This window comes from Wolffia australiana, chromosome 9 (genome assembly GCF_029677425.1).
Source record: "Wolffia australiana isolate 7733 chromosome 9, ASM2967742v1".
NCBI lineage: Eukaryota > Viridiplantae > Streptophyta > Magnoliopsida > Alismatales > Araceae > Wolffia > Wolffia australiana.
In genome coordinates, this window is record NC_135843.1 from 17,426,296 (window position 1) to 17,441,414 (window position 15,119).

The 15,119-nt window shown below is 37.4% G+C and overlaps 1 protein-coding gene across 1 annotated transcript; it reads right to left on the reverse strand.

Moving 5' to 3' along the window:
• Positions 1–433: 433 nt before the first annotated feature.
• On the reverse strand, positions 434–4,459 carry LOC144707651 (receptor-like serine/threonine-protein kinase SD1-8). Its single transcript, XM_078580876.1, has 7 exons — positions 3,078–4,459; positions 2,323–2,460; positions 2,062–2,204; positions 1,762–1,972; positions 1,423–1,663; positions 1,123–1,273; positions 434–889 (listed from the first exon to the last, which is right to left on the reverse strand). The coding sequence occupies exons 1-7, from the start codon at positions 4,384–4,386 to the stop codon at positions 578–580; spliced, it is 2,505 nt and encodes an 834-aa protein (XP_078437002.1). The 5' UTR covers positions 4,387–4,459; the 3' UTR covers positions 434–577.
• Between the last annotated feature and the right edge of the window lie 10,660 nt (positions 4,460–15,119).

Consider the following 15,119-nt stretch of genomic DNA (forward strand, 5'->3'; position numbering starts at 1 on the left):
CATAGCGATGACCTACTTCGCAAGCATGCTCGAATCTAACCAATCGGTGCATATTAGTTAAAATTAACTCATCTTGAAATGCATAAAAGATTGAACGTTGTAGCAGCACAATAAGCAATCTTTCATTTAAAAAATATATAAAAATGTAACGTGGATGATATCTTAACTGAGTAATGCATCCGCTTCAAGAGAAAAGTAAAGGGCGACTCTTATCGTTTCATGAAACTAATTTATTTTTTCTCGCTGACAAGGGAAAGACGATAGCAATCATAAGATTCGACTCCCAGACAGATAACCAAAGCGACGTAACTACACTTGAGAAAGTAACATTTTCATCACAATACTTGAAATATTAAAAGTAAAATTTGATTCCTAGAAAGATGTTAAAATGTCTAAATCAGCTTCGGAAAAGTAAATTTTGTAGGTTAACCCATGACAAATCAAGACTAAAACTTGATTCCCAAAAAGACGAAAAAGTAAGTAAAATATACTCGACGTAAGAGCTGTACATCCAAATCGAGAATTCGTCACTTCTGTTTGGAATAGGTTTTTCCGCTATGCATTGACCACATCCAACTTACCGGCCTTCAATGCATGTTATAGTAAAATCCCTTGATGGAGATGAGTCACCTACGTCGGTGAACCAGCGAGAGGCTTCCATAACGTTACAGGGATAAAAGAAACCGGGCTTTTCCGGTGGTGGGATCTCAGCTGTATCGTTTGCCATCATAAATACTACTTGTAACATGGTGGGTCTGCTCTCCGGGCACTCCTGAACGCATAGAAGCGCAACCTTTATGAACCTTTGCACATCTGAAAGCTCAGCTGGTCGACCGAGCACACTGTCCAGCAGTACCTCGCACTGGTTCTCAGCCCATAAACTCCACGCCTAAGAAAATAACCCCCTCGATGTTAGACCTCTAATAGTGTTCTAATGACTTTTTTTAAACTACCTAGGTAGTTATAGCAAAATTAGCAACAGAAAATAAGATTACATGAAAAGTAAAAAAGAAAATACAAAACAGGTAAATAAAACTTAAAAGGGGAAAACATGGAAAAAATTAAAACAGATGCAAAAATGAAGGTAATAAAATGAATAAAAATTAGTTGCGTTGCACTTACATTTGCTAGAAGCTCCATTCGGGGAGTCGTCAAAGAGTTCATCTGGTTTCTCCTTCCGCTCATGACTTCCAACATCAAAACCCCGAAGCTGAATATGTCCGACTTCTCGGAGAAGTTGCCCGTCATGAGGTACTCCGGGCTCATGTACCCCCTATGAGATTTATCAAATAACTCTTAGGCTCATCAACATGCCATCTATAAATAGTAGAAAAAATTTAATAGTAGCAAAAAAAATTGTCTACGACAAAAATATAATAGAAATATTTTAGATAAAATTAAATTCCAGGGAAGACAACGAACTTGGTGCCGACTATTGTCATGGTGTTGTGCTCCATCTGTTCTCGCTCAAAGATCCTGGCCGTGCCAAAGTCTGAGATCTTGGGATTCATCTCCTCGTCCAAGAGCACGTTAGCCGCCTTGAGATCCCTGTGTATAACTCTGAGGCGCGAATCTTGGTGGAGGTACAGTAGCCCCCGTGCAACGCCGAGCAGTATTTTTAGGCGCTGTTTCCAGTCCAACAACAACCTTTTTCTTCTATCACCTGCATAATTTTTTGAAAACATAAAGAGGAATTTAGTCGTCGTAATTATTAAGTTGCCCATCATTTTATTCTTTTCATTTGCGAGACAGGCATCTAACCGAAGATGAATAGGTCCAAGCTTCCATTGGCCATATACCCGTAGATTAAGAGCCTTTCTTCTCCTTCAATGCAGCAACCAAGAAGCCTTACAAGGTTCCTGTGCTGAAGTCTGGCGATGAGTTTGACTTCAGTGGCAAACTCCGTAATCCTTTGTCTAGACATAGAAGAAAGTTTTTTCACAGCCACTATCTGGCCGTCTTCCAGCACTGCCTGAAAATCCCAGGCATGGGTTGCGTGACTTGAATGGGATCTCAAGACTCACATAGGAAAATATGTGAATAAAAATAACTAGATTTGACCTTGAATACATCCCCGAATCCCCCTCCGCCAACCTTGTATCTCATTGCAAAGTTGTTGGTAGCTGATAAAAGTACTCTAAATTTCAAGAGGGGCAGCTCACTATCCTTGTCCAGCAGAATATCGGCCATTTGAACCCCTGAACCTGAAAGAAACACATGAATCCATGAATTCAAGTGCCGCGTTATCCGCGTCCAAAGATGAAAACTTTTGGCTTCACCAAAGATGATAATTAATGAAAGTTGATAATATTTTTATCTTACCATGTTCAGCACCGATGCTTGTCTTCTGAAATCTTTTCCGCCAACTAAAATGCGAGCATACAATGACCGTAAACAATGCCAGAGTTGCACCCAGCGTGATGCTGATAATTCGAGCGCTTATACTTATATGGGGTGTTCCTGGAGGAATCGCACAACAACGCCAAAATATTCTATTAGATGGCCAGATTTTCTTAGTAATGATTATCTAGAAATATCTAGCTTTTTGGAACGACAGCAGGCCCAGTGAGAGTATAGCTTTTTGGGTATCTCCTTGACTGCAGAGGATCAATTTACTTTGTAAATGGCTTCTATATTCAATTTTATATTATTGTTGTGAACTCAGTCAACTGTGGGTCCCATGTAGTGGAAAAACAACTTATGTGCACGTAAGAACGCTTTTGCAATAGTATGGAAACATTACAGTTCTTCCGCAGCCTCCCTTTCTCCTCTGCCTTCTATTTCTTCCTGGTTATTCATTCTTCCTTCACTCCAGGATTGTAAGTTGCTGTCTTCTTCTCCTTCTACTTTCTTCTGCATTCTTTATCTCCTATCTCTTTCTCTTAACTCAACAAATATCCTATTTTCAATCATAGAGAAAAACCATTAGCCCATTATTTGTCAATTATCCGTATTTCTACTCCAAAGAGAACATCCAAAAAAAAACGAAAACATCGATTTCATCTGAGGAAGAACGCTAGAGATGTACAATCATAAAGAATTAATATTGAACGAAGAAAAATAATCGAATCACGTACCTTGAGAAGGGGGCGAAACGTATTCATGTGGGGCTACCCGCACAAACAGAATTTGGCCGTCTTCAGTAAACGTCCTGGAATCCGTCAAGTCCCCAATCCAGACTATACAACGGGTTCCGTTCTGAAACGCTTGCGCATAAGCCGTACAACCGCAGTTCTTCAAGCACAGCCTCTCACACTCTTCAACATTCAAATCATCATTCTTTGTTGCATTAACCGTGTCGGGTAACTTGATCTTATACACTGGCTGGAATTTATCCCCTCCAGTGCAATTATTCACTATCATCTTTTCACAGCCTCCATTCCAATTCTGGGCATCCCATTCCTCCTTACTCTTGGGTCTATATCCTGGTAAGCATTTGCAAGGCACCCCATCCTCACTACATAATCCATTCGCACGGCAGGTTCCAAACTCATCACACTTGGAATCCATATTACTCCAAAGCTCAAACCATTTTTTCTCCTTATAATCCCATTCGAAACGTTTGAGCCACCCTGAAGTGCCCACGATTAACCTGGCAAGAGTCCAGCTCTGGGTTACGTTGTACTGGTAGAACACCTCTTCTTGGTTTTCCTGTAGGTTGAACGTATAGTTCCTGAAAGTACCCATCCTATGATTTCCGCTCCATCCATTTCCAGTCCACGGCCCGCTTCTGTAAATTATTGAGGATTGTTTTGCAAGTAAAGGCTGAATTACGCCGCGAGTGTCCAGAGAGTATGAATACGGACCTTGACCCGGGTCATCCTCGCCAGCCCAAGAAGTTAGGTTGAGAACTCTGCCTGTTCTTCTGTTCACCCCGATCTTCATCTCTGGCAGCAAGGTATCCGTCGGATAATCAAAGCTCTGCCAGATGATAGCACCATGAGAGCTTTTCAACACCAAATTGCCGTTATCAAGAAGCTGAAGAACAACGTCGGACTCCGTTCTCTGTCCTGCTACCCATATCGCATCACTGCCGTTGAAGAGAAAAGGCCTGTTGCTTTGATCGATACCGAGAAAGCCGGAGTTTTTGTTGAGTGGGATTTCTCTGTTGGCGACCCAGACCGTTGTTTTGGTGGGGTCGACGGTGAACCAGATGCCTAGATACGTCTTGTTGGAGTTGGGCGGAGAGAAGAAGCCCAGTGTGAACTTGTTATTCGCAGAGATGAGAGATTGCCCGTTGAAGATCTTCTCCGAGGAACGGAGAGTGTCGTTGAAGCCGCTTGCGCTTGATACGAACAAGAGAAGAACGCCGGCGAAGCGCGGCTGCAGCATCGTCGAAGGTTTCCCCATCGAGCTGAAAGATTTGATGTCTGCCTTTTGCTCCATGCAAGGAGAAAAAGTCTTCCTCCCTGTGGCCCGAATTTCTAATTTTAATCTTCATCCCCATTCTGAACTAACTCGGAAAGATATTAAATACCCGGACGTCACATTTTGATTTTGTTATATTGTGTAAATTCTATTGACTAGAAAACTCAAGCAATTGATTATATGAATGTTTCCAAGAAATAGTGTTTGTTCTTTCTTATCTCTATTTATTTCAATCTTAATTCCATATAGACGTATAATTCCGAAGAATTTTTCAGTGATTTTGCACTGCGGCTCTCTTTTATCAAAAGCACGGCCTATTTCAATTCAATAACTCAATGTCTCAGAGTTATTGCCGACGAAACTTAAGATCGTGAGTCCTATGGGTTGTTCTTCATATCTTTTCATCGCTGCAAGGAAACTAGGCTCAGGGATTGCTACTTTTCCTTGACAACCACAATGTAAGGGCAGGCGGTCAGATAGGTGGTGACGAGATATTTAAACGTCATTATTTTTATCAAAAAATTGGACATTAATTTGTTAAAAAATTGGGTTGGACAGGGAGACGGAGGAATCTTCGGAGTGGCTTCTGTATCAATTCTATATTACATCATAGTTCTGACGGGAAAATTCATGGATATTATTTACATTGTGAGAGTTATCCTGAGTCAATATCTAAGCTGAGATGGAAGTGCCGTGTAGTTGAGGGGTGACGTTGTCTTCTAAGGTTAAGTAGAAAAGGACTTGCGGAGCATTCTCAACCAGGCTCATGGCATTCGGATGGGTCGTCCTGCAGTATACTGAAGACTTGGCCTTATTTTCAACCCTATTTTTAATGATGACGCATGCGTTCCCATTGATGCTGAGAGGTGGGCTACGCCTGTCTTGTTCCTAGGCAGAACGAGGAATGTTCAATTTTTTTCAACTTAGCGTTGAATATCAGTTGTCATTTTTTTCCATATTGCACCCACCTCATCGTTTGCACGTCACACAGGCAAAGTTAACGTCATCGCATAGATAGGAAGCGAGATATGCCAAAAGATTAAGCTTCGTCGTAGTGCCAAGAGACAAGCCAAGAATGGCCTACCTCTCAGTATCTGATTGAATACTTTACCAATAACCAAAAAAGGAGGAAGAGAAGGGCCAGTCCAAAATATCCTCCTGGTGATCCCGTCTTTACTGACGGAATGCGATTAGCTTGGTTGTGAATGATCCGTGAGTCGATTTCAAATCTATCTAATCGAGGAACTTCATTCCTCATAAATATTCCTCTTTCGTATCAGTTTAGAAGAAGCCTCGATTGATGTTTACAATTCCAATGTTTTTCCGAGCACTAGGTACAAATTTGTGACTTCACTGATTGAATTGCAGTTTCCCGGGTTTACTCAAGGATTGAGATATATATATCTGATCTCACAATTCTGTTTCGGTTTTTGTAAAATTATTTAACGAGCGTCTGCCGTCGTTTCAACATATTATTTCTCAACTGACCCACAAAAAAATCAAATACTCCCTTTCATAAAATTTGCCGACAATCACTTATGGAATATACTTAAATCATTATTAAATATAAAAAATTGACTGCAAGTCAATACTAGGTTGTTTCAGAATATTCGGACATATATTCTAAATATAAATGTCTGACTTCATGGACGAAGGCTTGACTATTCTTAGATAAATAAGGCAATCAATGTTATCTTGATCTTCCATCAAGTTATCAATATATCTGCATTAAAAATCAGTCTAATGGACTTATTTCTTAGAATGGTCCTCAATTTTGTTAATATTTACTTTTACGTTAAGTTAGATGATTTCCGATTCCTAAAACGGCCATCTCTCAGATATTAGATTAAATTGTGCTATCAACTTGACTTCAAACTAAGAAAAATTAGACTGGAAAAACCATTCCATTCAGCCCTAAAAATAATCTAAAGTAAATGATATTTTTATGACTCACTAAATCATTTAGATATTTATTAAAGATGTAGTCCAACAAAATTAAATGAGAATTCATTAAAATTTAGTTTAATATCATCATTTGCGTTATAGGAAATTTTCGAAACTAAATAATGAAATTGTAATTTTAATTTTTTAAAAAAAATTTGTTTAACCCTTATGTATATAATATGATAGTTATTAGGAAAAATAAGCCATTGCACATACCACGAGTAACTCATTTTATTTTATATTGTTAATTTCAGATCAAGGTGGCGCTTGAGGGGTTTAAACTTGAGGGTTCATGAAGATGTTAAATTTTTATTTCAGATGTTATAGTTTTTAAATAATTAAGTTCGACAAAGTCATAATATTTATTATTAAAAAGTATGTGGAAGAGGATTTGAGTAAATTTAACTAATCGAATAATCTATATGTCCAATATTAAATGAAAGAACATTGCACTCGTTGAAATCATCAACCCAACAGCAAATATGACAATAAAATACTAGTTTTGGTTAGTTTATTCAAATCTTGATAGAATAAAAAATATTGATAAGTAGTTAATTCCAGCAAGCTTATAGTGATGAAAAATGCAATCTCCCAATAGGTTGAATATTTGACATAAATGTGAGTTATGAAATAGACGGGACTAAAGATGTGATGGTACTAGGATAAAAATGATAATATTATGATGACACTGATAAATAAAAAAATAACAGTATTATTATGTTATTATAACCTGGGACGTATAGGAAATAAAATACTAGTAGAACCACATTAAGTGAGTTGTAATATGATTAGAGAAAAGAGGTAAAACTAATAAAAAAATATCTTTGTAAAATAAGTGATCATGCAAGAAAATAAGAATATGTGAGAAAGAAGATTATTACACCTTCATACTATGCCAGTTAAGGATAATTTTCATCTTATTTCACTTCACTTGCAATATTATATAAATGACAGATGGATTTAATCAGTAGAAGCTTTTGGCATCAACAATTTGCAGTAATGTCTGGAGCCCCTTTTGTGGGCATTTTATCCATAACAAACATAAAACCTGTTTAGAAAGGGATCAATTTTGAAGTTGCTATGATATCTGTTATGCATAATTTTAAATATTTCATTGTGGATTATTAATTTATCTCAAAGACATGCAAAAACATTGCTCTGTCTAATAGTATCAATTTGAACTCAAATGATTGTGTCTCATCCACCAGTTGACATCTATAACTTGGTGTAAGGCCACAAAGTATACAACATTCATGCACAAAGGCATGTGCACTAACTGTGGGGACATGTCTGTGTATTGGACTCACGATTTGGAGACTTGAGTCCTTAAGTGTGACGCTACAAAAATGCACTGCAGTCGGTGATGTACGACCTTGATCTTTAAGGCCATCACCCTCATGGTGCATGTGCCCATCGGCACTAAAGCGCATCAGATCAGGGGAGTTATGCGCATGCTGGGTGCGTGGGTAGGCAAGAGTGCGTGCGCAGGCACCAAGCAGCTCACGCCTGTGGGACGCGTGGGCTGGGCGGTAGCGCTGCAGTGTTCTGCGCAGAGTTGTGCAGGTCAATCGCGCACAGTGCGCACTATGTGTACAGGGAGGGAGACATCATGGCAAGAGACTAAGGTACTAGTGCATAGAGAGTGCCGAGATCGCATGGGCGAGTGGCGCCCCCACGAGAATCACATGGCACACAAAATCCTGCTTGACGTCTCGAGCATGATCGCGTCTAGGCGGATCGCATGCGATAGGTGTTAGCGCGGTTGATGGTGGTGCTTGGAGCGTCAAGGATGGGATGGGGTGGCAGATGGCCGAGCGCCATGCCCTTGGGCACGCAGCGCCCGGATCAGGGACACCCATGTAGTAACAAGGTTGGCAGGCGTGGGTGGAGCAACGGGCCTCTAGGCGCATGAGCAACGCTACCGAGGGGCGCGCCACGTAATGTCCATGACTACGATGTAACCTCTTTACAGCATGAATGCAATGACCCTTTTCATGTACATTGCTGCATCCCCACCTTCCCTTCTAACCCTTTCTATGAAATCTTAAGCTATTGCGAACACTTCCACTGCAAAAGTGCTCTACTCCAATCACTAAGGCTGACACGCGTCAGATTTGAGCATTGCTCTTAGCTTAGGATTTTACAACGTGACACTAGGATATAAACCTTATCATAGAGGATTAAAGTCTAATATAAGAATTGAACTTATGCTCAAAGGATTATTGTCCTCTTGGCCTCAAGATTTCTTGTTCCTCTCAATTTTGTAGGAGACACACTGGTAGAAATCACCACCTTACTATGACAATAATCCAACTTACTGGTCATTCTACTCCCGCCCATTTTAGAGGAGTATTTCGTAGATATTTTCAACCCTTAAACTTTATTTTTAATCAATAAAACCCATGAATAAAAACTGAGAAAATAGTTAATTGATGGAATGATGTTGATCGAAAAAATTAAAGGAAATAATTAGGAGACATGAGGGATTTCTTATACATAAAGTATGAGATAAAATCTATCTAGGAGATACTATTTAGAATTCGGGCTGAGTTGGTGGAAGCTGAATCCTCTATGATCACAGATGAAGCATCATATCAGTTTTTATTACTTGTATGTAACTCAAACCAACAGATAGAGGGAAAAGAGTTCTATATGTCAATATTCTCCTTTACGAGGAGCAAAGCATTCATAATATCATCATTGAACCTGACTCATGACTTTTACTTGCTATCCTCCATACATAATCTTGCTCCTATTGTTGGGAATTGGCAATTAGCATGCACCATGACCTTTCTGAATGAATATGACATTGGGAAAATTCATACCAATTGATTGGTTTGACATATAAATAATCATAAAAATAAATATGTATTAAAATAATAAAATCATAGGAACTAAATAGCAAAAAGTAAGATTAATAAAATAAAAAATTATGACGTCATCGGAGACGTTCGACTTCACATTCACATCCAAATATTCAGAGTGCGTGCTTAAAGACTAGTGATCTTTATCTTGCGAGCTCATCATAATTTACTCAGTTTGATTATATAATTATGGATTTCATTATAAGCATCACATATGGAATATAATGTATATGTTATAAGAACTAGCATCGAATGTGATATGGAATGTGTGATTTACTTGCGGGCCACAAATCATAGTACATACTGTGATTTCCATCAGTATACCCCAACAAATCATAATACATATTATGGAGAACCCATATCATGGGGCATGAAATTACTTATAATATCAAATCGTGATTCTTTTCCCAATACTCATGCATTTTGGATCATACACCCACCAACAAATGAGTCTATTGTGAGCAATTATTTTTTATATGATAGAAATAGATTTATGCACAATTATAGAGTACACCCCCATCAAATTATACAGTTTCTCTATGCCATCCTTGTGCCATACTCTAGTCCTTGCATCCTCCACATGGATAAGTGGGCTTGGGGTGGAATCCACCCACCCAACCTAAGAAAAATTTAATCCTAGTATTATAACAAAGTAGGCCCATGCTCAAGTTCATTATCTTTGTGCTATAAATATGATTTTAAAATATAGGGATTTAAAATGCTCCTCGATGAACTAAACATAGTGTAATATAGCGTATTAGCACATGTCTTCAGCTATTGTTGGTATATCAATGTGTTGGTGTGTATATTTATTACCTTAGATACTAAATCCCAAGATTCAATCACACCAATCGACAAAACTTAGCAATAACTACATTAGGCCCCCATACGCTTTCCTCATCTCGCTCTTATGCATATTAACACATAGTTATACCATAATTGACCATTCAAATACAAGTGTATCATGTTGAAGTTTTTAGACACTTTAAATTAGGGTAAAAGACTTTTATATATAAAATATAAAAATACATTAAATAAATTTATTAGCCTGCGATAACTTTTATTTAGATTTATTATAGTCAATTAAATTATTTTATGGTTGTCTTAATTTTTTTCAGAATTTGAAACAACTTATTTTTCCGTAACTAATATATGTCTCATATGATTAATTAAATATTTTGTCACTATGTGGTAAATAAAAAATATATAAATATTTATATAAGAACAAACATGCAGTATAGTGGTTGTGCAGCCCTGTGTCAAAGTGTAGTACCAAGGTTCAAATAAGGGTCCCTACATTGTCATTCTTGCCATCTCACCTGATTGTATAGCAGATCCAACAGTCATGTCAGATCAGATGACGGGTAACACCCTAAATTTGGTCTTTATTTCAAGAAATTTAGCACAATTTTATGCATTTAACGATATTAAATTGGGGGTTCTTTTCATATATTTACATGTAATTAATGTTTCCAAGTGATTTCTAATTTTTCCTTAATTTCTGTTAATTTTATGAATATTCTGGGATTTATTTAAGCTTGAAATAATTATTTTTAAATCAAAATGGCAGGTTTAAAATTTAGTTTTGAGGTTAATTAATCTAGGGATAAATTACTGAATTTTATAGAACTTTCTGGAATTTTTTAGGATTTGTTTGTATTTTTCTGGTATTTATTTGAGGAAGAAATGGATTTTTAAATAGGAAAAGGCAATATTTTTATGAAGAATATGAGTTTTAATGCAATTTCTAAAGTCAAAAGGGTTTTTTGAAATTTCTTTTGCAGGTATGCCCTTTAAACAGCTCGCGGTCGTGTGTGCAGGTGTAAAAACATTATTTAAATAGTTACAGGGTTTTATTGCAATTAATCAGCAATTTTTAATGCTTCCTATGAGAAGAATGATGAGAGAGATAGTGAAAAGGAGACATACACAAATATTTGCCGAGTGGCGTCCGTTTGCATGCACTCGTTTTATGAGGGACTGGATTGCAAAATTCCAGGCCAGTCTCTCTCCGGCAGGTAAGCTCACCTCCCGTGTTGTGCATGCCAAGTGCATGCACGGGACGGGGAAGCTTATGACTGGCTTAAATTATATAGAGCGTACAGGTACATGCAAATTGCTTTGTATCATGTTGTTTTTTATTGTTTTTTCTTTATTTTTGATTCCAGGCCAGGGGGTACATGGGGCAACGAGAACAAAGCCACCATTTGAAGTTCAAAAGTCATCAGCCAATGAGAAAACACACATCATTGCGTGTTTAAAAAGGAAATTAATAAATAAATGGATTTAAATCTAATGGCTAAATTGATTTAAATTTATTTATACATACCTTTTGATCCTGAAGTCCGATTGAGATGATTTTTTTTATGGATTTGCTCGTCTTGACCTCTTGTCTCTATCTATATGTTGGATCATTCAGATAAAGCCTACATTGATAGATAAAAATTAATTACTAAATGGGGGTAAAATGGTAATTTATACCATCTAACCTAAGTATAAAAGCTGAATTTCATAAGGGGGAGCTCAGTATGGATGTGGCTCTATCACAGATGAAAGGCAGAGAGAAGCTCCAGCTTGGATCAACCTATTTGGTACCTTTTTCTTCTTTATATTTGAACTTTAGTGTATTTTGGATGATGTTTTAGTTAAATTACTTCTTCGTTCTTCTCGATCTTGGTTTGAACTTCTAAATCACTAGGCTTGAGCAAAATATGCAAACCCTTACTGAGATTGAGAGATTTACCAAGCTATTCCAAGTGCACATTAAAAAAACTATAAAAAACTTCAATTTCCCCTTTTATTATCTAATAGTGTAGTTACTTTTGAATTTCCAATCTTCAAAAACCAACCAAACAAAATCAAAATTTTCCCCTCAACCTCTCTAATCGACCCCTTTTACCCTTCTATTTGGATCAAAGACGCCAATCCAGAGCCCCTAATTTCTTATATTCCTCTCATCTCTTCTACCCCCCTTTCTAACTTCATTGTCTAATTAGGTTGATTTGATCTTCATTGAAGATAAATTAATCTAATTAGGGTCAAATTACTTGAGCAGGTCATCAAATTAGATTCTTTACTAGCTTCCCTTGGACGGTACCTTTACTTATCATTATACATCTTAAGTGAGGTTTTATAAATTTTATTATATAAGCTAAAATCAACAACGACAAGGGGTTAAAAACATTTGTAAAATTCACACCTGTTTTTGGTTTATCAATGGCCTAGTAGACCAGATCGAACAAAGTTGGTTGGTCAATCCTGCTATGATAGGATCAACCTAAGTTTGAGGTGGTCAAGTCTATTTTGGTGTAAACCAATCTTTAGGACACTTCATAGCTATCCAGGCTTCAAAATTTGATACCTAACTTGGGGACACCTCCTGGCTGCTTAATGGACACGTGCCCTTATTGTGCACGGGGTTGTTGGTAGGCGAATGGATGTTTCCAGACCCTGAGTAGCTGTCTCATCCCCATGGGCTTTCCCTAAGCAGTGGTGTATGGTGGCCATCTACGTGCCTTGTAACTACCAAAGGGGATCAAAACAAGTCATCTAAGGTGTAAAAGATTGTCTCTAGTGGTTCTTATAGCTGATGCTAATACTGGCCATTGGTGGCACCCAAAATGCCCTCTACAATGTCCAAAATCAATTTTTGGATGTCATTCTAGAGCTTGCATCTGATACTATTCATGGGTTTTATGCCTTGATTAATGCATGGAAACCCTATTCATGCAACATACAATGACATGAAGTCTCAATTTATCTCTATGATGCACCAAAATTAAATTTACTTTTGGAGAGTTTCTTAAAACCTTTATTATCTTCCTTAGACAGTGCTTTCACGCGATTCAATTGCTTGGCCTCTATAAATATTTACACAATTGTTGGACTTTTGGATATCTTCTTCATCTTCTCCAAATCTTATTTAGTATATCTGTAGTTTTTGCACCATGAAAACCTCTAGTGGAATAACTGCATTGTGAATGAAAGGCGAAATGATGGGAGGGGGTGCCTAGGTATGCCTTACATTGGCACCAAAAATGGGAACATCCTTACTCATACTTCATAACTTTTTATTAAAGTCCTGAAGAATAAGATGTATCCCCAAATTCTTATAATCTTCTAGGTCCCATGGATCAATCAGTTTAGTTAATTTAAAGGATCAATATAACAAATGTATGTTAACCAATCAAGGATCAATGTTACAGAATCGATTGATTCAGCCTCCATCATTTGGACACCAATCTACGCTTGGTACTCCAGATGATAAAGAGTAAAATTTTAACTCTTTTTGAGAACATTTACAATCATTGGTTATCACATATGTATAATCCTTTGTCTGGGCACAATTCAGAAATGACCTTCCGTATTCATAGGCGTCAAACCCTAATTCATCATTGAGTTAGAATTGATGTTTATCCGGGATCATCAAAGAATGTCTTCTTCAGCATCCCTACAACCTAGTCTAGGGTTTAGATCTATCTTGTCCTTTCATTCAATATCCAATTAACAAAAAATAGATGATCCCATACTGGCCACTCAATTACCTTTGTCTATTTTTTGCTATATATGAGCTAAGAGATCTTTGAGTTCCATGGTTAAAGACTCGTATGCCATAATTGAAACATGGCCATCCATACAGATGATACCCACAGAATCTCAAGTCAATGGTCTACATAAGTGACCGTGACATGATTAACCTCATTGATGCTTGAGAAAGTCATAAAGATCACTTCAGTGTACTCACTCTATTAATAATAACCACCATTTAGTCCTAGTTTTTCTAGACTAATGGCCATAGAATCAGCCATATATCATAACATTTGGTTCATACTGTATTAGTCTACCCTGATAATTTTAAGAGTAGTGATCAACATATTTTAACCTCTTCATATTACACTAGTTCATTTGTTGTACTTAAATATTTCAAAATAAACACTACAGAATAATATTGCTTAAATATTTATTTTAATGAACTATCACAAAAAAATGATCCTGGTAGCTATGAATAAGGTAATTACCCCCAAACAATGATATAAACTTTTATTTAGCATCTGATATTTCATCTCACAAACCCTACCACTTATGTTTCTTCATCAAGGAGAGGATCTCTGGTTAGGTTATTTTTTAACCAGGAACATCTTTATAAATATATATATGCTTAAAACATGATTAAAAAATTTACCGGTCAGACTTTAGTGAATTGGAATTTAAGTTTCAAGCATCCATGTGTTTGTACAGGACTGATCTCCAATGTCAGCATCCATCGGTGTCTCTAGCGATGGATATTAAGACATCATACATCTTTACATAGGTAATATGTAATTAAAATTGATGTGTAATATGAGTTAAAATTGGGTTGTGAAATGTAAACGAAGTTGGAAGTGACAAGAGCGTAAGAGCTTCATCTGATCGGCAGTGAGGGTTTTTGACAATGTGAGAACGGGCAACTACGTGAGTGTGTGAGTCCTCCCTCCTTTGTATTTATTTCTTCTATTCCTCATTCCCCATCCACCTTAAACGCTTTTTCTTAACCTCCCCCTTCCTCCTTTCCCTCTAACCCAACCTCCTTATCCTCCTCCTCCTTCCTTCCTCCTCTTCTTCTACTTCGTTCTTCACTGTCTAGTTATTTTTTGTGTCGTATCCTTCTTCCGTGTTTCCTCTTCTCCTTTTTCTTCCGCTTCCTCTTCTTATTCTCCTCTTCCTTCCTCGTCCACAGTAACCCTCAACCTTCTTTCTCTGTTTATTTTCTTCTCCCTCCTTTACAACCTCCTTCTTCCTCCTCACCCCCCTCCGTCTCCTTCCTCCTTTTTAATCTCCTTCTTCTCCTCCTCCTTGTCTTTCATCCTACTTCGTCCACCTCTTCTTCTCCTCCATCTCCTTCCATCTTATCTCTTTTTGTTTGTCTTCTGCTTCTTCTTATTCTCTTCCTCGATATCCTTCTAT